The sequence below is a fragment of the Stomoxys calcitrans genome, chromosome 2, assembly GCF_963082655.1.
Source record: "Stomoxys calcitrans chromosome 2, idStoCalc2.1, whole genome shotgun sequence".
Lineage (NCBI taxonomy): Eukaryota > Metazoa > Arthropoda > Insecta > Diptera > Muscidae > Stomoxys > Stomoxys calcitrans.
This window is the reverse complement of record NC_081553.1, coordinates 62,710,907-62,736,189: the sequence shown is the minus strand read 5'-3', so window position 1 is coordinate 62,736,189 and position 25,283 is coordinate 62,710,907. Positions and strand designations below refer to the sequence as shown.

The 25,283-nt window shown below is 38.7% G+C and overlaps 2 protein-coding genes across 2 annotated transcripts in view; both read left to right on the top strand.

Annotated features, from left to right (window-relative positions):
- LOC106088489 (prolyl 4-hydroxylase subunit alpha-1) overlaps positions 1–25,283 on the top strand; it is a 137,874-nt gene that overhangs the window by 93,632 nt on the left and 18,959 nt on the right. Inside the window, exons 4-6 of the mRNA XM_013254015.2 lie at positions 16,331–16,482; positions 16,560–16,716; positions 16,814–17,001. Of these exons, the coding sequence (XP_013109469.1) occupies positions 16,331–16,482; positions 16,560–16,716; positions 16,814–17,001 (497 nt within the window). The remainder of the gene's footprint in view (positions 1–16,330; positions 16,483–16,559; positions 16,717–16,813; positions 17,002–25,283) is intronic.
- LOC106088487 (basic-leucine zipper transcription factor A) lies at positions 4,315–7,175 on the top strand. Its single transcript, XM_013254014.2, has 2 exons — positions 4,315–6,094; positions 6,162–7,175. The coding sequence occupies exons 1-2, from the start codon at positions 4,331–4,333 to the stop codon at positions 6,495–6,497; spliced, it is 2,100 nt and encodes a 699-aa protein (XP_013109468.2). The 5' UTR covers positions 4,315–4,330; the 3' UTR covers positions 6,498–7,175.

Below are 25,283 nucleotides of genomic sequence, written 5' to 3'. Positions count from 1 at the left end.
TAGAGTGCGCAATTCTTATCCGATTAGGATGAAAATTTTCACGACGTGTTTCATTATTATATCAAACAATTGTGCCAAGTATGGTTCAAATCGGTCCATAACCTGATATACCTGCCATATAAACCGATCTTGGGTCTTGACTTCTTGAGCCTCTAGAGTGCGCAATTCTTATCCGATTGGAATGAAATTTTGCACGACGTGTTTCATTATTATATCAAACAATTGTGCCAAGTATGGTTCACATCGGTCCATAACCTGATATAGCTGCAATATAAACCGATCTCGGGTCTTGACTTCTTGAGCCTCTAGATTGCGCCAATTCTTATCCGATTGGAATGAAATTTTGCACGACGCGTTTTGTTATGATATCCAATAACTGTGCCAAGTGTGGTTCAAATCGGTCTATAACCTGATATAGCTGCCATATAAACCGATATTGGGTCTTGACTTCTTGAGCCTCTAGAGGGCGCAATTCTCATCCGATTAGACTGAAACTTTGCACATAGTGTTTTAGTATCACTTCTAACAACTGTGCTAAGTATGGTTCAATTCGGACCATTACCTGGTACAGCTGTGATATAATCCGATCTTGGGTCTTGACTTCTTGAGGCTCTAGAGTGCGCAATTCTTATCCGATTAGAATGAAATTTTGCACCACGTGTTTTGTTATGATATCCAACAACTGTGCCAAGTATGGGCCAAATCGGTCCATAACCTGATGTAGCTGCCATATAAACCGATCTTGGGTCTTGACTTCTTGGGCCTCTAGAGAGCGCAATTCTTATCCGATTAGCCTGAAATTTTGTACGACGGGTGCTCTCATAACCATCAACATACGTGTTTATTATGGTCGGAATCGGTCTATAGCCCGATACAGCTCCCATATAAATCGATCTCTCTATTTTACTTTTTGAGCCCCCAAAGGGCGCAATTCTTATTCGAATTGGCTGACATTTTACACAGGTCTCCTACATATAATTTAATTGTGGTCTAAACCGGATCATATCTTGATATCGCTCTAATAGCAGATTTTTCTTTCTTTCTTTTCTTATATAATTTTTTGCCTAAGAAGAGATGCCGGGAAAAGAACTCGACAAATGCGCTTCATGGTGGAGGGTATATAAGATTCGGCCCGGCCGAACTTAGCACCCTTTTACTTGTTTTTTGTACAAATTAACATGGACACACACATCCCATCGTCTTCAAATTTCGAACGGACACATTTTTGGCCTAGAGACGAAACCTATTGAAATTGGAAAAACGGTTCAGATTTGGATATAGCTTCCTTATATATGTTCGTCCGGTTTTGACTAATACTACAGTAGTTTCGTCATTTTGGCACAAGGAAGTCTCTTATGAGTCTCGACATTACTGGTGTAATTGATAGAATTCGATTCAGATACAGATATAGCTTCATTATATATCTATCGCCAACGTAGCGCAGAGGTTAGCATGTCCATCTATGATGCTGAACGCCTGGGTTCGAAACCTGGCGAAACCATCAGTAAAAATTTTCAGCAGTGGTTTTCCCTTCCTAATGCTGGCAACATTTGTGAGGTACTACGCCATGTAAAAACTTCTGTCCAAAGAGGTGTCGCACTGCGGCACGCTGTCCGGACTCGCCTATAAAAAGGAGGCTCCTTTCATTGAGCTTAAACTAGAATCGGACTACACTCATTGATATGTAAGAAGTTTGCTCCCGATTTCAACTTCTAGAGCCTTTGCTATCCCTTTTATCAACCGATCTTCTGCACTACGTTTTCTTCTACGACTACCACTAAATATCTATTCGTCCGATTTGGACTAATATTGCAATAACGTGGTCATTTGTTAACCGATTCATATATAATATTTGGCAAAAAGATTTCCACTATGGCTCTCAACATCGCTTTTGAATTTCATAAAAATAGGTTCATATTCAGTTGAAGCCCCCGTATATAGGTATCTGCCGATTTCCATTTTTGGAGCCTTTGACACCGTATTTCTTAACAGCTTTTCTCAAAATTTTAAACATTGGCTTTTTCTATGATTTTAACTATGTATGTCGATTTTCGTTAAAATCCGTTAAGGACTAAATATAGCTATCATATATATCTTCGTTCGATTTTGACTAATATTGCAATGATTTGATCATTTGTTAACCGATCCTCACAAAATTAATCACTAAGGTTTCTCTTATAACTTTTCTGATCACTGGTAAATTTCATTTCATCAAATTTAGTAAAATTTTAGTTTCGACGATTTAATCTGCATACCCAATATGGTAGGTTATCAAAACGTCGGATTTACCCGACTCTAGCCCATCCTTACTTGTTTTTTACTTCGTATGTCTCATAAGCACATTTATAAAAATTTTTGCATCAAACAATATTTGTAGCCTCCATAGCAAATTTACTTAAAATCACTGAAATCATCTTTACCCAAAATGAGTATTTTGGGAATTTTTCTACAAAAATCGGGAAAAATTTATTTTTTTGTTATTAAAATACAATGCTAATTGCTGGGCAGCCAGCTCGAGCTCTGCTTATCATTATAACCATAGCTCCACTGTGCAACGACTTTTAGCTCAGCTAAGTCGCCTCACAATGCCCAACTGCTGTTTTGCGGCCACTAGGCAGCAGTTGTATTATAGTATGTGCCAACGTACATTAACTGCGTTCTTTCAAAAAGTTTCTGCAGCAGGAGCAGATGTTTCCTTGAGCGGAACGCGCCAACCTTAATACACGTGTACCATTGCGTGTGCGCATGTGTGTGGTTGGTTAATGTCAAGACATACCAAATGAATGTACGGGTATCTCAAAAATATTATTTTACTGCTGCTGCTGCTGCAATAGGGGAGCGAGCGTTTAGAGCTCAGCTCAAGACTGAAAAAATACGGAAGGACGGACAGACAAACGGACATAGGGAGGAACCAACGAACTCTCTGTGCTGTCTCATGTTGTTGATATACATCAATGAAATAATTTTAACGTATTTCTTCTTTGACTGTTTGAAGTTGTTTTTGGTTGGTTCTTCTATGTGCTGCCGCTGCCGTACATACCCCCTTGCCAGTTGAGGGGACTTGCAGTAACTTTTTGTTTTCATACTTAGCTGCGTTTGCTGGCAACGAACTGTGACATCTGACTGCAGTTGGCAGTTCAGTCTTTAAGAAACGTTCGTAGCGAAAAGTTGTCCTTTTTATGATAAACGAAAAAAAAAAAAAATTGAGAGCATAGTGATCGAAACGGGAAAAAGGATAATAAAGAACATTGTTTGCCACCGATCCGTGGTGGAGTTTTAATAAATTTTTCATATAAAATTTATTGAAAAAAAAGTTGTAAAGGAAATTTAAAGAAAAAGGACAAGCAAAGTAAATTGAGTGACAACAAAAATAATTTAAAAAAAAAAAATATATAAAAAAAACTTGTAATTATATATCGAAAAAATATCAACATATTTAAAAAAATCTTTAAAAAATAAAAAATTTGTTTAAACAACGTTCCAAAAATTAAAAGATTGTAAAAAAATAATATAAAAAACAGAAAAATATTTAAAAAAATCATTTTGGACTTCTCATTCCTCTGTTTTAAACGAAAGAACGCTTTGTGTGTATCCGTAGCCAAAAATCCTGGAAACCAAAACCTGAAAAAAACCTTACAAAATTTTAACTCTCTTAAAAAGTGAAACTCGTAACTTTATAAGAAACACAAAAACAAAAATTGTAATCCTAAAAAAAGAGACAAACGCAAAATTGTTGGATTAAATAATCTTCGCCTTAACAGCAAAAAAGAAAAAAACTTAAAAAAAGACAATTTTAAACTACAAAAATTTAAAAATAAAAAACTTTTATTAAAAAACATCAAATCAAGTAAAAAAACATCAAATACAAAAAAAAAAATTGAAAATTAAAAAAATAAAAAAAAAATTTAAAAATAACAAAAAATTAAAAGTTTTTGTTTTTTTTTAATTAAAAATTTTGTTTTTGAAAAAAATATATATATATATAAAAATAGTTAAATGAAAACAAAATAAACAACGAAAATTTAAAATTTAAAAAAAAAATTAAAAAATTTTCATATAAAAAAAAAATTTAAGTAAATAAAAATATTTATATATAAAAATAATGGAAGCGAAATAAACAACAATTTAAAACAAATCGAAAAAAATTTTTAAATTATTTTTTTTAAACAACAAAATAACAGAAATAATTGTTAAAAAATTTAAGAAATTTTAAATAATAAAAAAAGTTCAATAAAATACCAACAACAGTTAGAATTTTAAAATATCTCCCTCAAAATCAAAAACACCTCGAATTCTCCATTTTGAATGCCATTCCCTGTAGTTTGACAAAATGTCTACCAAACACAACTACACCAATCCAGCTTTTTGCCAAAACAGTGAATTTTATCCGGTACCCTCGGCTGCGAAAAACTCCAATTCGGCTTTATTCGCCGCCGCCACCAAACAAGAACATGTTGAGTCCATCTATAATCGCAGCTTGCAAATAAGTTTCAATAATAATGCAGCGACACGCTACAATGGTGGCGGCGATGGCAGTGGACCCTTGCGCATGCAGCGGAGCATATCAACGCGTTCAGTGGCCATGAAGAGGACCACCGTAAAACAGACAGACAATGCCAGCACATATAACAGCAAGCCGCCGACAATACATCAACAGTTGCATAAACAGCAGCAACAATATGAACAGCAACAACAACAGCAGCAGCAGCAACAGGTACAGCCTGCTGTACCCCAAAGACCCTTGAAACAGGCACCACAACTCAATCGCTCGCTGGAACCCTTTGAAACACGTTCGGGTTCCGGCAGATATGCTCTGGTGCCAGTGGAGGAATTATCCCAAGATTTTAATAGTCATTATGCCATAGTGCCAGGACCCACACCTCCACCTCCCATGATGAATAGCCGAAGTTCTTCCTCTACCACTTTGGCTCAGACACGCCGCTATGCCAAATCCCAAGATGATTTGGATCGTTATAGCTCTCAGCTACAATTGGATCAGGATGAGCCTCATTCTTTTCATGAGGATCCCTCGGTGGCAGGGCCCTATGCCAGTTTGCCCCCTGTTTTAGAGACGGGGAAGTTACAACCCAAGCGCCGCATATCTTTACAAAATCGCCAAAATTCCCAACAAAATCTGCCCACCCCCTCGAAAATCAAGCACGCCTTTTCCATATCTTTACAAAATCGCCAAAATTCCCAACAAAATCTGCCCACCCCCTCGAAAATCAAGCACGCCTTTTCCAGCGATTTTGGCAGCAAGACCTTTCTGATAGTGGATAAAAATTCCAATCAACGCTATCAAATGGTGCCCACCGCCGAAGATGAAGAGCTGGTGGATGACAATCATGAAATCATACAAATGCACAATGGCAAGGCTCATCGTTATGCTGTCATACCTGCCGAGGATGAGGATGACTATGAGGAGGGCAATGATCAGGAGGAGACTTGTCTCAGTAATCCCGATCTAAATCAAAGTCAAAATTTCCTACCCATAGGCTATGAACAGACGCGTACACCCATGCGCACCTCCACACCTCAAAAGGGTATATCTATGAGCAATTTGGCCTCTTATCCCAATACGCCTTTGAAAAATCCCCAAGCCACCAAAATGTTACATGAGCTACTATCCACTCCACGCAAGACTCCCGTGCAGCAAATGAATCGTTCCGATCAGAGTACACCTCGCAATAATGTCTATGCCTCTCAGAGAGAGCTGAGAATACAATATGCCCAGCAGGGCCAGCAAATAAATTTCTCCTCTACGGCAGGACAAACACAGGCTCCTCCCTTATTGCCTAGGAAAAATTCAAATCTCTCGCCACAGCGTTTACATTATGAGATTGTAAAGCCAGTGGTAACACCACCGCTGCATCAAAGTGATCGCACCATGGCTGTTATACAGCCCAGAGTGGCGGGGCCCATTTACCCCCATATAGAGGAGGAAGACTGCAGCAGTATACAGGGCAAGGGGAACAATAATAACTCGTATCCCCAGAAAATAGTCAGTGCCACTATAACTCTGGCCATAGTCTCTTTGATGTTGGTGTTGGGAAGTTCCATGAATTCAGCTTTGATAGTCTATATGATAGCCCATGTAAGTGGAAACAAAATTTTGGTTTCAAAAATCTTTTTCTAAACTCCTTTTACCTTTCTTTTTACAGCTGGGCCGTGCCTTTTATCTGCAATTCAGTTTGGTGGCTGCCATCAGCGGTGTTGGCTTGGGCTTTTTGGGCTTTCGTTCACGTCATTGTGAATGGTTGCCCAATCGAAGCTATACCTCGGGCTATATTTTAGTCACTGTATTTTGTTTGCTGAAATGTTGCTGCCTGCTGATTATTTTGGTATTGGATCCTTATCCTGGTTTGCCTCTACATGATGTCACCACCGGCATTATTTTGGGCCTATCAACCTTTACCATGTTCTTTATAGGTTTGGGTGTTATAGGCACACTGTGGTGTTATCGACCTCCGCCAGATAATCGAGTTGATGTGGTGTGAATTCGTAGAAGAAATAAGACTGGCATGTCTAGGAGACCTTCTAAGAGAGTTTTGATATGATACCCTAATGTAGGTAATTGTTAATATGCCCTAATGTGCGTAGTGATATTCTAATGTACGTGAAGGGTATCTACCCAATGGATATCGAAAAAATTCTCACAAATATGGTATTTATTGGGTATTTACCCGGAAAATTCCCCAAATCTCCCCATTGTGTTGGTGTTTGTTAGGTACTTACCTAGAAAATTCTTTATTAATACCCAAGGGGTAGAAGTCCAATATGTCTGTCTGTTGAGATTTAAAAGATAGTGCCAGCTTACGGCAAGTAATTATTGCTGTAAATGGGACCTTCCCACCTAAAGATAAATAGTGAAAGTAAAGTTAACTTAAAAAAAATAGACCAAATGTTGAAAATCACGAAGTGTTTTGAAGTACTTAATGTTTATTGGGTTTCCTTATCACAAAGTGTAAAGGACCCATGAGATGTATAACGACCCATGACATGTACAACAGCAAGTCATTTATTTGTTTTATATATTCTGTACTGTACTATAAATACTGTACTACATTACTAGCTGGCCCGGTGTGCTTTGCTACAACGTTAGGTGCTTGCGGCTCCCTTTTGACATGGCTCAAATTTGGTATAATTTATATTCGTATTTAACTTTCAAATATTTTTAATTTAATCCTATTTCGTCTCATTGGGTATACATGTCCATTTGGGGTATAATTATAGGATGGGCCGACCTCCCGAGAATTGAGCCAAATTTTTATATAAGTTTCGTATTCTACTCTCAAGTACCTTTCCTTAGAGTCCCATATTGTTCCGTTCGGTGTACATGTCCATTTGGGGCATAATTTTAGGGCGGACCAATACGCCTGAAATAGACCCCAAATTTTTTTACTCTCAAGTACCTTTCGTTTGAATCCCATATTGTTCCGATTGACTTAAATGTCCGTTTGGGGTGGGTTTTGAGTTGGGCGGCCCCCTGGGACTGGACTCCAAATGTTTATATTAGTTTTGTATTGTTCTTCCAATTACCTGTCAGTTGATACCCATATTGGCACAAACGGGAAACAGTAAATTTTTGGGCGGTTTTTTGAGAGTGGGGTGGGCCCCCGACAAGAGATGCTGAATTGTTATATGAAGTTCGCACTCTACTCTTAATTACCTTTCAATTGATACCCATATTGAACCAATCAGTAAACGTGTCCGTTTGGCTGGTTTTGGAGGTAGGGCGTCCCCCTCGGTTATTTAACCCCAAAATGTTATACCAATTTGGTGTTTCTGGATTACCATTAGGCGGTATACAAAATTTTGCTTTACTCGGTGCACTCATCGCCGAGATCTAGCGTTTTTGAAAATTAAGATAAGGGGAGGGTCCGCCCCCCTTCGGATTTCAAAAAATAATCTACCATTTTTTCACCGGGGGGACCATCTTCTACCATATGTAAAAATTTCATGGAAATCGGTCCAGCCTTGTTTTTAGTCTATAGGCAACAAAACAAACAAAGGGCAACACTTTAATTTTTATACCCTCCACCATAGGATGATGGTATACTAATTTCGTCATTCTGTTTCTAACACTTCGAAAGATGCGTCCAAGTATATATATATATATTCTGGATCGTCATAGCATTTGAAGTCTATATAACTATATAACTATAACTATAACTTTGGAACTTTGGAATAACTATAACTTTGGAAGGATTTTGCACAAATACTTCTTATAGGTGTAGGTCGATTGGAATTGTAAATGGGCCAAATCGGTCCATGTTTTGATATACCCAACATATAAACTGATCTTGACTTCTTGAGCCTCGAGAGGTCGCAATTCTGGTCCGATTTGACTAAAATTTTGCACGTGGTGTTTTGGTAGCATTTCCAACAACTGTGCTCATTATGGCGCAAATCGGTACATAATCTGATATACAATAGCTGCCATATAAATCGATCTTGGATCTTGACTTCTTGAGCCTCCAGAGGGCGCAATTCTCATCCGTTTCGGCAGAAACTTTGTACAACGGCTTCTTCTATGACCTTCAACATACGTGTCCAATATGGTCTGAATCGATCTATAGCTTGATACAGCTCCCATATAAACCGATCTCCCGATTTTGCTTCTTGAGCCCCTACAAGGCGCAATTCTTATCCGAATGGACTGAAAATTACACAATGACTTCAACAATGTTCAGCATTCAATTCATTTATGGTCCGAATCGGACTATAACTTGCTATAGCTCCAATAGTATAACAGTTGTTATTCATTATTCTTTGTTTGCCTAAAAAGAGTTGCCGCGCAAAGAACTCGACAAAGGCGATCCATTGTGGAGGTTAATAAAATTCGGCCAGACCCGAACTTAGCACGCTCTTACTTGCGGTACCCTACACCACTACTGTAGTACAGGGTGAATTTGTTGGTAACACCCAAAAGGAAGATAGATAGACCCGTTGATAAGTATACCGATCGACTCAGAATCACTGTCTGATTCGATTTAGCTATGTCCGTCTGTCTGTCCGCCTGTCCATGTTAATTTGTGTAGATAGTAAAAGTCGCAATTTTCATCCGATCGTCTTCAAATTTGGCTCACGCATTTTCTTGGGCCTATAGACGAAATCTATTGAAATTGGAAAAAATCAATTCAGATTTGGATATAGCTCCCATATATATGTTCGTCCGATTTGGACCAAAATTGCAATTATTGGGTTGCCCAAAAAGTAATTGCGGATTTTTTAAAAGAAAGTAAGTGCATTTTTAATAAAACTTCTAAAGCAAGCTAAAAGTAACAGCTGATAACTGACAGAAGAAAGAATGCAATTACAGAGTCACAAGCTGTGAAAAAATTTGTCAACGCCGACTATATGAAAAATCCGCAATTACTTTTTGGGCAACCCAATATATCGTCATTTGTAAACCGATTCTCACCAAAGTTTGTACATATATATGTTCCCATATATATATATATATGTTCTTCCGATTTGGACTAAAATTGCAATTATATCGTTATTTGTTAACCGATTCTCACGAAATTTCTCGCGAGTGATTCTCTTATAGGTCTCGACATTACTAAATATAGCTCCCATATAAATGTTCGTCCGATTTGCAATCATTTTTTCATTTGTGAACCGATTCACACGGCACAAAGGATTGTTTCTCTTATAACTCTTCTGATGACTGATGAATTTCATAGAAATTTGTTTAGTTTTAGATATAGCTATATGCATCTCCCGATGTTTTCTTTTAAAGCCTTTGCTAACTCATTTATCAAATTTAAGAAAATTTTAAATTCGACTACTTTGCCTGCGTTCCAATGTGGTGTAGGGTATTAAAAGGTCAGCGTCGGCTATAAGAAAAAAATCAAGTATATAGAGATATCAACAAAATATTCAATTCTTAAAGGGCCTACACACGTTGTGATAATTTTAAATTTGAAGCATACATTTTTTTATATAAGTAGCGATTTTTGGACGTTCAGGGGAAGTGAAAAAACAAAACACGGGAAACAAAATTTAAATTTTTTTTATTTATTTGTATCACATTCAAAAATACTAATCCTACTTGGCCACAAACCGTGGGTCCTCCCCACATAAAGATAATCTACTTGGCAAAATATCGGCAAAATACAGTTACAAGCTGGGACATGAATCAACAGCAAATGACTTTCGGTTTTTTATTGGGTCTTTACACGTTGGGATAAATTGGATTGTTAGAGGTAATTATTTTATTACCCTCAAAACTGTCCAAATTGACTGCTAACAAAAATTAGAAAAGACTTCGTTGTTGTACTATAATAACAATCTACAAAATTGCATATAAAGTTTAACTATCTAATGGGACCTTCTCACCTTAAGATAAATTAGTCGCCTTAGGATAAGTTAGAAGAGACTTTGTCGTTATAGAATGGCACACCCAGAGAAAAGTTGATACCAAACGTGATCATTTCAGTAATACACAATATTGATAGTAAAGCTATACCGTATGATAATACCGGATGGGATGGATAAAACATAAAATGATTATTACCGTTTGGTAATAGCCTTATTAACGAACTGGTATTGGCTTTAATACCAATCTGTAATTGGTTTTAGCACCAGACCTTTATTAGTTATAGTTCACGCAGAGAAAAGTTGATACCAAACGCTCATTTCAGTAACACACGATATTGATAGTAAATCAACACCGTATGATACAAAAATAATACCGTATGGTATAAATGAAACATAAAATGATTAGTACTGTTTGGTACTAGCCTTATTACCGAACTGGTATTGGTTTTAATACCAATCTGTTATTGGTTTTAGCACCAGACCGTTATTGGTTTTAGTAACAAACCGTTATAGATTATTTCACCCCCTAATGAACCAAAAAAAATTATTAGAAATAATTTTAATCTAATTTTATTTCGATTATTTTTGTTAATAATAACGAAAAGTAATGTTACACCGTGACCCACCTCAATTCTTTATATTCAGCAATTGATTCCATATCCATTGATTACCAGAAGTGGTTTTCATATGCAATACACCAACACAGCATCGTTTTCCACACAAGATACTATCATGTTTTTAATGTAGAATGTCCTTAGAATTTGTACTATTTCCATTTTCACCGCCTTCGAGTATTTGAACAGGTTTTTACGCACTCAAATTGTCCTACAATTTTTTAGTTATTTATTTAATAAATATTTTATAATGGTGTCAATATTTTAAGTACAAAGCTTAACAGCGCTACCAGGCGGTATTGGCAAAGAATACAAATGTTTCGCTGTAAATTCTTAATAGCCTTGTATGGTATTGAATTGATACCAAATGGTATTAAAAATCTTTGCCAATGACGCGAACAAAATAATACCAGGCGGTATTAGCAAAGTACCGTCATTTTTCAATCAGTTTAACAATTCACACCTTAGGACAAATCAGATTTCTCATTTCATTTGTATCAGGCATATGTATATGCAATAAAATAAACTCTAATTAACTTTTCACCACTTAATGGGACCTTCACATTGTGAGATGATTTACGGCCATTATATATTGAAAGGAACTACCTTCATATATCACACTTAAGAAAACTCTCAGAACATTTTCTGAATCTAAATCCATTTTAGAAAATTTTTGTATTGACCAGTCATCTTAATTTGTAGATATTCCTTGTTTTTGTTTTTATAAAATTTGTTATAATTTTAAAAATTCTTGTTTATAAAAATTGTATGCATATTTTAATTTTATTCATTATTTTTAATTTTAAATTATATATTTATATTTGATATTTATTTACTTCTTTTTTATGTAAAAATATACAAGACATAATTTTTTCCAAATAACGGCTAAAATACCAAAAACCAAAATTAATTAAAAAAAATAATTAACGTTTCAACTTAATTTAATTAAATTTTAAAGCCTGTATATAATGTAAAATACAAAAGAAAAACTATTTATTTTATATACTATAATTATTTTTAGAAGATTTGTTGTATATTTTTTCAATACAGGAGACATTCAAGGGTTGTACTTATTCATTGCATATCAACGTAAGTTATGTAAGTTAGATTATTCAAATATATTTAAAGCTAAGCATTTATTTAAAGGTTGTAATATGAAGTAAAAAAAACAAAATGTTTTTAATATTTAAGAAATACTAAAATAAAAAATTACAAAAAATTGTCGTATGAATTTTAATGACATTAAATGTGATTAGTTAGCTTGGTTTACCAGTGTGAGGTGATTGGTCCATTTCCATTCCCTCCTTTGGGCTGTTTGTTTTCTAAACTTCCCCTGATAAATTTACAGAATTTTATTATTAGTCCATAACACTGACTTCAATGTAGTTTCACCTTCAAAACTTCTGTTTACTTTCTCTGTCTAAGGGGCTTTTGTTAGGCTACGACCCAAATGGGTCGTATATTACACATTGGACCTATCTCTCTTCCATGTATCACTGTAGTGGTGTAGAGTATAATTATGCCCTACACCACAAGATGGGGGCATAATAATTCCGTCACTCCGTTACAAACACATCGAAATATTGATCTGAGACCCAACAAAGTAGATGTATTCATGATCGTCGTCAAATTCAAAGTCGGTTTAGCTTTATCCAAACATCTGTCTGTCGGTCCATGTTTTGATAAAGCTGTCATATAAGCAGATCTTGAATCTAGACTTCTTCAGTATCTAGACGGCGCAATTCTTATCCGATTTGGCTGAAATTCTGTACAAAGACTTCTACTATGGTCACTAATATCCAAACTAAGTATGAAATTTTTTATAAGGAGTTTTTTTTATACCCTCCACCATAGGATAGGGGTGTACTAATTTCATCATTCTGTTTGTAACACCTCGAAATATGCGTCTGAGACCCCATAAAGTATATATATTCTTGATCGTCATGTCATTTTAAGTCGATCTAGCCATGTCCGTCCGTCCGTCTGTCTGTCGAAAGCACGCTAACTTTCAAAGGAGTAAAGTTAGCCGCTTGAAATTTTGCAGAAATACTTTTTATTAGTGTAGGTCGGTTAAGATTGTGAATGGACCAAATCGGTTCATGTTTTGATATAGCTGCCATATAAACCGATCTTGGATCTTAACCTCTTGAGCCTCTAGAGGGCGCAATTTTCGTCCGATGTGGCTGAAATTTTGCACGTGGTGTTTTGGTACCACTTCTAATAACTGCGCTAGGTACGGTTCGAATAAAATTTTTTGCTTTGACCAACAACTATGCCAAGCTGTGGTCTACTGTTAAGTCACTCTCTAACTATGTAGACGGGATGACAGGACTTCAGTCACTTTTGGCAACCTTACCGTGACTGATCCGAAGAGATGCGCCAAGTTGATCAAAAGTCAAGTTATTGTGCATCCTGAGAGTGACAGAGCAAGGTGGAGAGTCATTCGCAACATTCGTGGTCTCCGAGCCGATGGACAGTCATCACAATCACCGTGGCGCCAAATCTTCTAAAGCGTTGGAGTTGAGTACCTTACTACTGTCCTCAACCTGTCTTTGAACACTCTTATAGTTCGCGATGTCTGGGGCAGAGTGATCCCGCTACTGAAACCTGGAAAGGACCCGAGTTTGAGGGAGTCGTACAGACCGATCTCCCTTCTCTCACCTGTAGCAAAGACGCTTGAGGCATTATCCATCCCGAGCCTCGTAGCAGAATTTCCATTCGCAGAGCATCAACATGGATTTCGAAGAGTGCATAGCATAACAACAGCTTTGCATGCCATCTTCACATTTGCCGTGGCTTCAATCAACCCAGGCCATGCGATAGGACGGTGCTCGTGGCACTGGACCTATCGAAGGCATTCAACACGATCACCCTCCAGCCTGGCCTGAAAAGCAGGGACGCGAATTATCTGTGTAGTCGGCAGTCATTTGTGGAATTTAGGGATAAGAAGTCGAAGCACCGTTGAGTGAAACAGGGTGTTCCCCCGGGTGGGTTGATATCTCCGGCACTGTTTAACCTCTACCTATCCTCCATTCCACCCCCTCCATTCCACCACCTCCATTCCACCCCCTCCATCCCACCCCCTCCATTCCACCCCCTCCATTCCACCACCTCCATTCCACCCCCTCCATCCCACCCCCTCCATTCCACCCCCTCCAGACAGCATAGAGATCGTATCATATGCGGACGACTGTGCGAACATGGCATCAGGCCCCCACCCTTTCTTGGCATCTGCCATAGGTTGAACGCTGCAAGAAATCTGAAGATATCTGCCACCAAATCTTCAGCCACAGTGTTCACTACAAATTCGCTTGAGGTGAATACTGAGCTGACTGTGATGGTCGATGGAGAAATGATTCCGACCATCAAGTGTTCCAAAATACTTGGCGCTATTACACATTCTCCCCACATGGCACAGCAATTTGCGATAAAGTCAAAAGTAGAAACAAAGTCCTCATGTCATTTGCCGGCAGCACTTGGGGTGCAGACAAAGAAACATTGTTGACCACGTAGAAAGCAATTGGCCGGTCTGTGGTAAGTTATGCAGCGCCCGTGTAGTCTCGTCAGCTCTGTGACACGCAGTGGAATAATATTCAGATCGGTCAGAATGCCGCCCTTCGAACTGCGACGCTCGTGTGGACCATGGAGGTGGACACAAAGATCCTACCAGAGCGAAGACATAACTACATGCTGTCTAAGCAATACCTTTTTGGCTGTTATGGCAGAGATCATTGAAATCATCATCTTGTGGATAGATATCCACCGCCCAGAAGCCTTTAGATAGATCTAAATGATCTAGAGCGTGAGGTTCAGCGCTACAAGAGAGAACCTTTAGATTAAGCGGCATACCAAGCGGGTGTAGACAACATTCATGCCGACATGGTAACAGATGCGGTAAATTACTACCGGGTGAATGTAGTCCTTGGAGAACGACCGTCTCCCATTGCACCCGAATTGACCTCCACCGGCAAACCAGAGTAGCGCTGGCTCAATTACGTTTTGGCAGATGCAGCCGCCTCAACTCCTACAGAGCAAGGATTGATGCCGCCATGTAACATGTATGTCCCGATTATGACCAGGAACCACACGATACACGTCACCTATTTAACTGCCCAACCAGACCCACTCGACTCAGACCCAGTTCCAACTGGACGCACCCCAGTAGAGTTCCTGGATCATGACACTCAACGGAATCAAGCAGACGAAATATAACTACACTATAAACTACGACTTTGCCAAGTATGGTCTACATCGGTTCATAACCTGATATAGCTCCCATATAAGCCGAGATCCCGATTTTACTTTTTGAGCCTCTAGAGGGCGCAATTCTTATTCAATTTGGCTGAAATTTTGTACAACGTTTTTCCCTATGATCTTCACTATACGTGCCAAATAGGGTCTGAATCGGTTCATAACCTGATATAGCTCCCATATAAACCGATATCCCGATTAGACTTCTTGAGCCCCTAGAGGGCGCAATTCGTATCCGATTTGGCTCAAATTGTGTGCTAAATATGGTCTGAATCGGGTCATAACCTGATATATCCCGATTTTACTTGTTGAGCCTCTAGAGGGCGCAATTCTTATTCTAATTGGCTGACATTTTTTACAATGTTTTTCCCTATGATCTTCACTATACGTGCCAAATAGGGTCTGAATCGGTTCATAACTTGATATAGCTCCCATATAAACCGAGATCCCGATTTTACTTTTTGAACCTCTAGAGGGCGCAATTCTTATTCAAATTGGCTGACATTTTTTACAATGTTTTTCCCTATGATCTTCACTATACGTGCCAAATAGGGTCTGAATCGGTTCATAACCTGATATAACTCCCATATAAACCGTTCTCTCGATTATACTTCTTTGGCCTCTAGAGGGCGCAATTCGTATCCGATTTTACTTCTTGAGCCTATAGAGGGCGCAATTCTTATCCAATTTGGCTCAAATTTTGTACAACGACTTCTCTTATGACTTTTAACATACGTGCTAAATATGGTCTGAATCGGTTCATAACCTGATATAGCTCCCATATGAACCGAGATCCTGAATTTACTTCTCGAGCCCCTAGAGGGCGCAATTCGTATCCGATTTCGTTGAAATTTTGCACTATGACTTCTACTATGGTCGCTAACAGCCAAACCAAATATGACTCGAATCGGTCCATAATCTAATACAGCTCCAACAGCATGGTAATTTTTATCCTCTATCCTTTATTTGCCTATAAAGAGATAGCGGACAAAGAATTTGACAATGCCCAACTTGGCACGTTATTTCTTGTTCTGAAATTTTACTTTAAACTTTAAGGAATTTTCCAAAATTCTATAGCCCTCTGACATTGAAATGATTGTAATACCCTTAATTGATTTATCTTTCATTCCATTTTCCAGAAAAATGCTTGAATACCAAAGAGAACATGCCGAGGCAGCTATGGATGTTACGACTTATGTGTCAAATCCTATCAATGCATATTTACTAACAAAACGTTTAACCACCGACTGGAAGCAAGTGGAGAATCTTATGGCCCATGATGTGGGTGCAGGTAACATTCGACATGCAATACACAATGAAATTAAACGACTTAATGTTTACCCACTTCTTCCCCACCCACCCCTCTAGAGTTTCTGGGCAATATTTCCAATTTTCGTTCGATATTGAAGTTCCCCTCTGACGAAGATCTTAATGGGGCGGCAGTGGCATTAATGCGTCTGCAGGATACCTACAATTTGGATACATCCAGTTTGGCCCGAGGTGAATTGAATGGCATACAATACAGGTAAGCTGGAGGGGGATTTGCATAGACAATTTCCTACTTTCTTTGTTGCCTTCTAAGTCCTAAGTCCTTCTAATGTCCTTCTTTTGTCTTATTGCAGTACTGAAATGTCTTCGGATGACTGTTTCGAATTGGGTCGACAATCGTATGTTAACCATGATTACTATCACACCGTACTATGGATGAATGAGGCCATGACTCGTATGCTGGATGAACCCAGAAATCGTTCTCTGGCCTTCTCCAAGGCTGACATTTTAGAATATTTGGCCTTCTCTACCTACAAGCAGGGTAAGTGCGTCATAGCCTAGAACGAAGCGAAAAAAAAAAAAAAACTGGAGCCTACCTTACTTACCAAAGGTGATGATTGTTTTTGTTACGTTGACACTGCATTGCAACTTTTAGTTTGATTAAATCGAAGGCTGGGTAGGGTGGTAGGTTGCCTGTTTTTTTTTTATTGAATTACTGCGTTCCATATAAAATGTCACCCATAAAACTACTTGTGTAAGTGACTTTCATTACATTTCGCTTCCAGCATTCTTGTGCTGCATGATTCCACAGCCATTCTTTTTTGTCGCCCATCCATTTGTATATTCGCACTGTAGGATGGTTTTTGCATTGCATCTTCCTTTTCAAAGGGCAAAGCGAGGTGTGTGTGTGTGGGCATCAGGGATAATGTGCTTTGTGACTGCACGTTGTGCGTTGTAATGTATTTTTTATGGAATGCTGTCAACGTTTTGCGAAACGGGCCATGTCTTTTATTACTGCGAGTAATGATGTCCTGGAAGCCGTGTTCGTACCGGATTTTATGTACCCGTTTTCTTTTGTGTCAAATTGGATAGTCGTAAAATGTGAGCCCGGCTCAGAGTCTTGGATATATAAAATAATAAAAAAACAAGTAAAAAGGCATTAAGTTCGGTCGAGCCGAACTTTGGATACTCACCACCTCGGGTATATATGTAAGCACCCTTCCATCACAATCCGGTGCAAAATTGGATAACTTATGCACACAAATTCGTCACGGACATTTTTGTCTAGCTCGCTTGATATGCTGCCTGATCTCGAGGTTCCCTCTTGTAACGCTGAACCTCACGCTTAAGGCTTGTGGGCGGTGGATCCACAAAATGATGATTTGGATGGTCTCTGCAATAACAGCCAGAAGGTATTGTTTAGACAGCATGTAGTTATGTCTTCGCACTGGCAGGGTCTTTGTCTCCTGATGGAGTTGGTCCATATGAGAACTGAGGAAACAGCCCGTCGCAGATCGTAGAGCGGCATTCTGACAGATCTGAATATAATTCCACTGCGTGTCACAAAGCTGACGAGACCACATTGGCGCTGCATTACTTTTCACAGGCCCGCCAATTGCTTTGTACGTGGTCAATAAGGTTTCTTTGTCCGCACCCCAAGTGCTGCCGGCTGCTCTTGGCATGTGGCGAGCTCGGTCGGCAGATATCTTAATATAGGCATTCTGACAGATCTGAATATTATTCCACTTCGTGTCACAAAGCTGACGAGACCACATTAGCGCTGCATTCCTTTTCACAGACCCGACAATTGATTTGAATGTGGTCAACAAGGTTTCTTTGTCTGCACTCCATGTGCTGCCAGCTGCATTTGGCATGTGGCGAACTCGGTCGGCAGATATTTTAAGATTTCTTGCAGCGAAATATGAGGTAGACGTTCAACCTATCGCAGATGTCATCCATAGGTCGGGGACCTGATGTCCCGTACAATCGTCCGCATATGATACGTACTATCTTTATGCCGTCTAGGGTGGAATGGAGGATAGGTAAAGGTTTAACAGTGCCACAGATATCACCAACCTTGGTGAACTCCCAAATTCCACAAATGACTGGCGCCCACATAGATAATTCGCAACCCAGAGTTTCAGGCCTGGCTGGAGGGACGTGTTGGCGAATGTCTTCGTGTCGAATGCCACGAGGACCGTCCTGTCACATGGCCTGGGCTGATTGAAGCCACGGCAAATGTATGCGGTGATGGCATGGAAAGTAGTTGTTGTGCTATGCAGTCTTCGAAATCCAAGTTGATGCTCGACGAATGGAAATTCTGCTACGAGGCTCGGGAGGAGTAATGCTTCAAGCGTCTGTGCTACTGGCGAGAGAAGGGAAATTGGTATGTATGTCTACCCCAAACTCGGGTCCTTTCCAGGCTTCATTAGTGCACCTTGTAGTTATATCTAGTTAAACCACATGGAGTCATAATATCCAATTAGCTTGGATTATTGGTTTTGCTGCTGGTTGCTAACAGCACGGCATGGGATAGTTTTGTGCACCACACAGGCTGGAATAGTGGGGTGCTATCTGTGTGGGGTTCATTGCTGTCACGAGAAGCTTAGCTGCGAGCTACTGGTTGCGTTCACAGGTTGGGGATAGTTGAATGCTCCATACGAAATTGCTGCAACGGCAGTTGCGGACAGTCATCGGTAATGAGTGGAGAGGCTCAGTTAGAGGCCGCGCTGAGCCGGCTCACACATACTGAGCGCCTATGATGCTTGTTATGACAGGGTGAGTTAGTGGCGCCTTTAAATAATCATCGGTCTTTTGGACCGGTACGAGTTTGCTCACCTACAGGAGCTTGACGAGGATGGCCACCGCCACATGAAAATGTGGCTACAACAACAACAGTTTATAAATATAGTACCATAATTGTAATACTACTTACTGTGTTTAATAAATATAAACATTACTGTTCTTGATATTTATTGCATATTTTTAGGCGCGCAAATTAGTCTGCAATTGCATGATTATAAATTTGTATTTGTTTTTATTCAGCCTAAAAATATGCCTTAGATTTTCGCACATGAATACTTATTCATGCCAAGGAAATAGGACCAAAACTTCTTCAGCGTAAATTTGTATTGGTAAGTTATCGGTAACATGCAATAACAGATAATACGAAACGATTCATCGCAATTTGCACTATATAGTACCAAAATCAAACACGGTAATAGTTGCAGATTAATTGAAAGCGATAGACATAAAAATTTGTAATGCCTACCACCATAGAATGGGGAAGTATACATTTATTTTGTCATTTCAATTGCAACACATCGAAATATCGATTTCCAATCTCATATTCTTGATCGTTGTTAAATTCGAAGGCGATCAAGGCATGTCCGTCCTTTGATGTCCTTAAAAATTTACTTATTGAGCTGAAATTGGCGAAAAACAATTTCCTGTTATGTCCATACAATTGTAAAGATCTTAAACGATTTCTGTCATAACGACTGCTCTTACGACCTAGAAGTTCGAGCCCTTTAATGGACATTTATTACACGATTCCACTGAAATTTGGAATAGTGACAGAACTAAGAACAGCTAAGGGAATTGTAAATTCTGAAAAATTGTATAATTTCTACGAACCACTCATATTTTTATGCAAAGCTTATGTTTAAATTTTAAATCCATCATTTTTCCTCGGAATTACGTTGCACAGTTCCCATGGCAAATGTAGCAAAATGGCTATATTTCCATATAGGCAGGTAAACAAAGTTTTATGTTCGTATTTTATCTACCCATCAGTTTCGCAGAAAAACATTTCATTTAATATAAATGGGCGGGTGTGTGCCCTCGGTGGATGAATGTGCAATGGCTGAGTAAGTGGGTGAATGTTTAATGCATGTTGGCGTTACTCTGGTTGCAGCATAAAATCCCAGGAATATGTATATAACATCCAAGGCAATGCATATACACATACTTTCGTATATATATTTAAAGCAAAAACAAAATCAAACGAACCAAGCAAATCAATCCTCTTGCAAACGGATACAAGCTGCAGTCCAAACGTTCGAGTTCTAGTGCACCATTGCCATAGATAGTTTGTGTTATTGTCTGTTGTTGTTGGCAGTTGTGCACTTTCATTCTCATCGGTCTATTCTTTTTTGTTTTTTTGGTTATGTGGTTGTGCAAAAACGTAGGAGAGAAAAAAAAAACTACTTTTAAGTTTCCAAAACACAAACATTGGTTGTGCTTGCTCCGCTTGCTTGAATGCCAAGCATCAGGGAATATAATGTTGGTGGCTGGGTTGCTTGGTTGGCGTCAATGACGACAATATTGCTAAAATTGTATGCATGTCCTGTGTTTGTATTTCTCTCTGTCTCTGTCTTTGCCCCTGTCCTTTTCTCTATCTTTGTCAGTTTGTTTTTTCCAAGGATGAAACAGGATATTAAGTTTTGTGGTAGAACTTAAAGCTTAAATGTCGTTTAAAATGACACTTTAAGTTGTATGGCAATGATGGCGAAATTGCATATGCCTGCATGAACAGTAGTAGAGATGGTGTATAACGCTCAAGTTTATGACCTGACTAAGGGGTTTACAGATGTTTATTCAAAGGTAACATCAAAAGGAGACATTTCAACATATAATACGAGAACGTAAGGAGTTTATTTAAACATATTTTTTTATATAAACTAAAGACAGAGGGGATTGCTTTAGATATACTTTTGTGAACACATTATAAGACAGAATTTTCCCTGTCAATACATATTTTAAATGTATATATAAATATACTATAAAAATGTACAACATTTTCTATTGTAACAAAATTACGACAAAATTTTCCACCAAAAACACATTTGACTTTTCCTAAGAGAAAGGCTAGATGCAGTACATTTTCCTCAGAATAAGGGTTGTTTTAGTATTCTTTCCTCAGAGAAACGGTAGTTTTAGAACACTCTCTTTAGGGAAAGGGTAGTTTTAGTACCCTTTTCTCTGGGTACTCAACTACCCTTTCCTCTGGGAAAGGGAGAGGCTTTTAGTAGCGCTTCCTCAGGGAAAGGGTAGTTTTAGTACCATTTCCCCAGAGAAAGGGCAGTTTTAGTACACTTTCTTCAGGGAAAGGGTAGTTTATAGTTCGCTTTCCTGAAGGAAAGTGTAGTTTTAGCACCCTTTCCTCAGAGAAAGGGTAGTTTTAGTACCCTTTCCCCAGAAAAAGGGGAGTTTTAGTAATTAAACTACCCTTTTCAATGGACTGCCCTTTTCAAAGGAAAAGGGTAGTTAACAATCCTCTACGCGACCCTTGCTCAGGGAGAGGATAGTTAACCATTTTCTCAGGGAAATGCCAGTTTAAGCACTTTTTTTCTCCAGGAAAAGTACCTTTTCCTCAGAGAAAGCGTAGTTTAAGTACCCTTAGTTTCCTTTCTTCAGGGTATGGGTAGTTTAGTACCCATTTCTCAGGGTAAGTATAGTTTTGTCAACCTTTCCTCTGGAAAAGGGTAGTTTTAGTAGCCTTTCTTCCAAGAAATGGTTGTTTTAGTACCCTCTCCTCAGGGAAAGGCTAGCTTTACCACCCTTTCTTCAGGAATAGGGTAGTTTTAAAAACCTTTTCTCAGGGAAGGGGTAGTTTACGTACACTTTTCCTCATGGAAAGGGGTAGTTTTAGTACCCTTTCTTCAGGGAAAGGGTAGTGTTAGAATCCTTTCCTCGGGGAAAGGGTAGTGTTAGCACTTTTTCCTCAGGGAAAGGGTAGTTGTAGTGCCCTTTCTTCATGCAATGTGTAGCATTAGCACACTTTCTTCAAGGAAAGGGCAGTTTTGGTACTCTTTCACTTGGGAAAGGGTAGCTTAAGTACCCTTTCCTCTGTGAAAGGGTAGTTTTAGTAACCTTTCCGCTGGGAAAGGGTAGTTTTGGCACCCTTTGCCAGGGAAAAGATTAGTTTTAATACCCTTTCCCCAGGGAAAGGGTGGTTTCAGTACCCTTTCCTCTGGGAAAGGGTAGTTTTAGTACCCTTTCGTCAGAGAAACGGCAGTTTTAGTACACCTTTCCCAGAGAAAGGCTGGGTTTGGTAATTAAACTACCCTTTTCAAAGGAAAAGGGTGGTTAACCAACTCTCTACGTGACCCATCCTCAGAGAGAAGGTAGTCATCCTTTTTCTCAGGGAAATGCTAAAAGGTACTTAACTTTTCTCTCAGGAAAAGGGTAGTTTTTGTACCCTTTCTTCAGGAAAAGGGTAGTTATGCTACCATTTCCTCAAGGAAAGTGTATTTTTAGTACCCTTTCCTCAAGGAAAGGGTAGTCTTAGTACCCTTCCCTCAGAGAAAGGGTAGCTTTAGTACCCCTTCCTCGGGAAAAAGGTAGTTTTAGTACCCTCACATCAGGGAAGGGTAGTTTTACCACCCTTTCTTCAGGAAAAGGGTAGTTTTAATAACCTTTCCTCAGGGAATGGGTAGTTTTAGTACTCTTTCCTCAGGGAATGGGTAGTTTTAGTACTCTTTCCTCATGAAAGGGGTAGCTTTTCCTTAGGGAGAAGGTAGTTTAGGAGCCATTTCCTTAGGGAAAGGATAGTTTTAGTGACTTTTCCTCAGGGAAAGAACCCTGTGCTTTTGTACCCTGTGTGTTGTTTTACCCTGTCTATACTGAAGGGGTAGTTTGAGTACCCTTTCCTCAGGGAAAGAGTATTTTTAGTACCTTCCTTATTATGGTGGTTTTAGTACCCTTTCCTCAAGGGTAGTTTTTGTACCCTTTCCTCAGGGAAAGAGTATTTTTAGTACCTTCCTTATTATGGGTGTAGTTTTAGTACTCTTTTCTTATTGAAGGGATAGTTTTATTACCATTTCTTTACAAATTTCAAAGTTTGATTTCTTTGTTAATATGAAGTTTTAGTAACCTTATTATTGGTGCTATGAAGTTTTAACACACTTTCTTTAATCATTTTAAAGTTTTTTTTATACCCACCACCATAGCATGAGGGTATACTAACCAAGTCATTCCGTTTGTCATACCTCGAAATATTGATCTAGGACCCCATAAAGTATTTATATCTATTCTTGATCGTCTCGACATTCTGAGTCAAAATAGCCATGTCCATCCGTCCGTCTGTCGAAATCACGATAGCGATCGAACGCGTAAAGCTAGCCGCTTGAAATTTTGCGCTGACTCTTAGTATAAATGTAGGTTGTTGGGGATTGCAAATGGCCCATATTGGTTCAGACCTGGATATAACTCCCATATAAACCGATCTCCCGATTTGAATTCTTAAGCTCTCGCATAAACGGATCTCCCAATTTGGCTTCTTGAGCCCCTGGAAACCGCAATTTTTGTCTGTGCCAAGTACGGTCGAAATCGGTCTATAACCGGATATAGCTGCCACATTTTAGCAGAATCCATGGCGGTAGGTTTCCAAGATTCGGCCCGGCCGAACTAAGTACGCTTTTACTTGTTACCTTTTCAGCACCCTTTACTTGGAGGCCACCGTAGCGCAAAAGCTGGCGCGTCCGCTTAACGGCTGGTTTCTGATCCTGGCGAGAACATCTGAAAAAAATTTTTAGCCCCTTGTTATTGAGCTTAAACTTGAATCGGACTGCACTGAAAACTTTGCCCCTGTTTCATAATGGAAAGTTCATGGACATATTTGCATGTCCTTAGGGAATTTTGGTACCCTTCTTTTAGGGAAATTTTAGTTCTAGTACCCTTTTTTCGGAAAAGAGTGATTTTAGTACTAACTTCTTATGAAAAGGGTAGTTTTAGCACCCTTTTTTAAGAAAAGGGTAGTTGTAGTACACTTCCCTTACTGAAACGTTTGTTTAAGTATATTTTCCTAACTTAAAAGGGTTGTTTAAGTACATTTTCCTAACACCTGGCGAGAGGATCTCAAAAAATTTTCAACGATGGTTATCTCCTCCTAATGCTGGCTACGTTTGTGAAATACTGTACCATTTGATATGGCAACCACGTAAAAATCTTCTTCCCAAAGAGGTGTCGCAGATCGTTCGTACTCGGCTAAAAAAAGGAGGCTCCTTGTCATTGTTCTTAAACATGAATCGGACAACACTTATTGCCCATGTTCCTTAATGGAATGTTCATGGGCAAATTTGCACGCCCTTAGGAATTTGAGAGTTTTAGTACCCTTTCCTTAGAAAAAGGGTAATTTTGGTAACCTTTCCTTAGAAAGAGGGTTATTTTAGTACCCTTTCTTTAGGAAAATTTAAGTTTTAGTACTCTTTTTGGGAAAAGAGTGGTTTTAGTACTATTTTCTTATGAAAGGGGTAGCTTTAGCAAACTTTTCCTAAGAAAAGTGAGTTTTAGTACCGTTAACTTATTGAAACAGTTGTTAAAGTACGTTTTCCTTACTCAAAAGGTACCTCTTCCTTACTGAAGGGGTAATTTTAGTACCCTTTCTTTAGTGAAATTGTAGTTTTAGTACCCATTCATTAGAAAAGGGATAGTTCTAGTATCTGTTCCGTACTGAAAATGCTGTTTGAGTATCTTTTCCTTAGTGAAAGGGAAGATTTAGTATCCTTTTCTTACTGAAAGTGTAGTTTAAGTATCCTTGCTTTACTGAAAGATTAGTTTTAATATCCTTACTTTACTGAAAGGGCAGTTTTAGTACCATTTCATATGGGAAAAGGTAGTTGACTACCCTGTCTTTCGCGAAAGGGTAGCTTTAATACCCTTTCTGTAAGGAAATGTAGTTTTGTACCCTGTCTTTTGGTAGATGGTAGTTAAGTATCCTGTCTTTTGGGATATGGTAATTTTAGTACCCTGTCTTATGAAAATTATAGTTTTAGTACATTGCCTTCTGGGAAATGGTAATTTTAGTACCCTTTCCTTAGG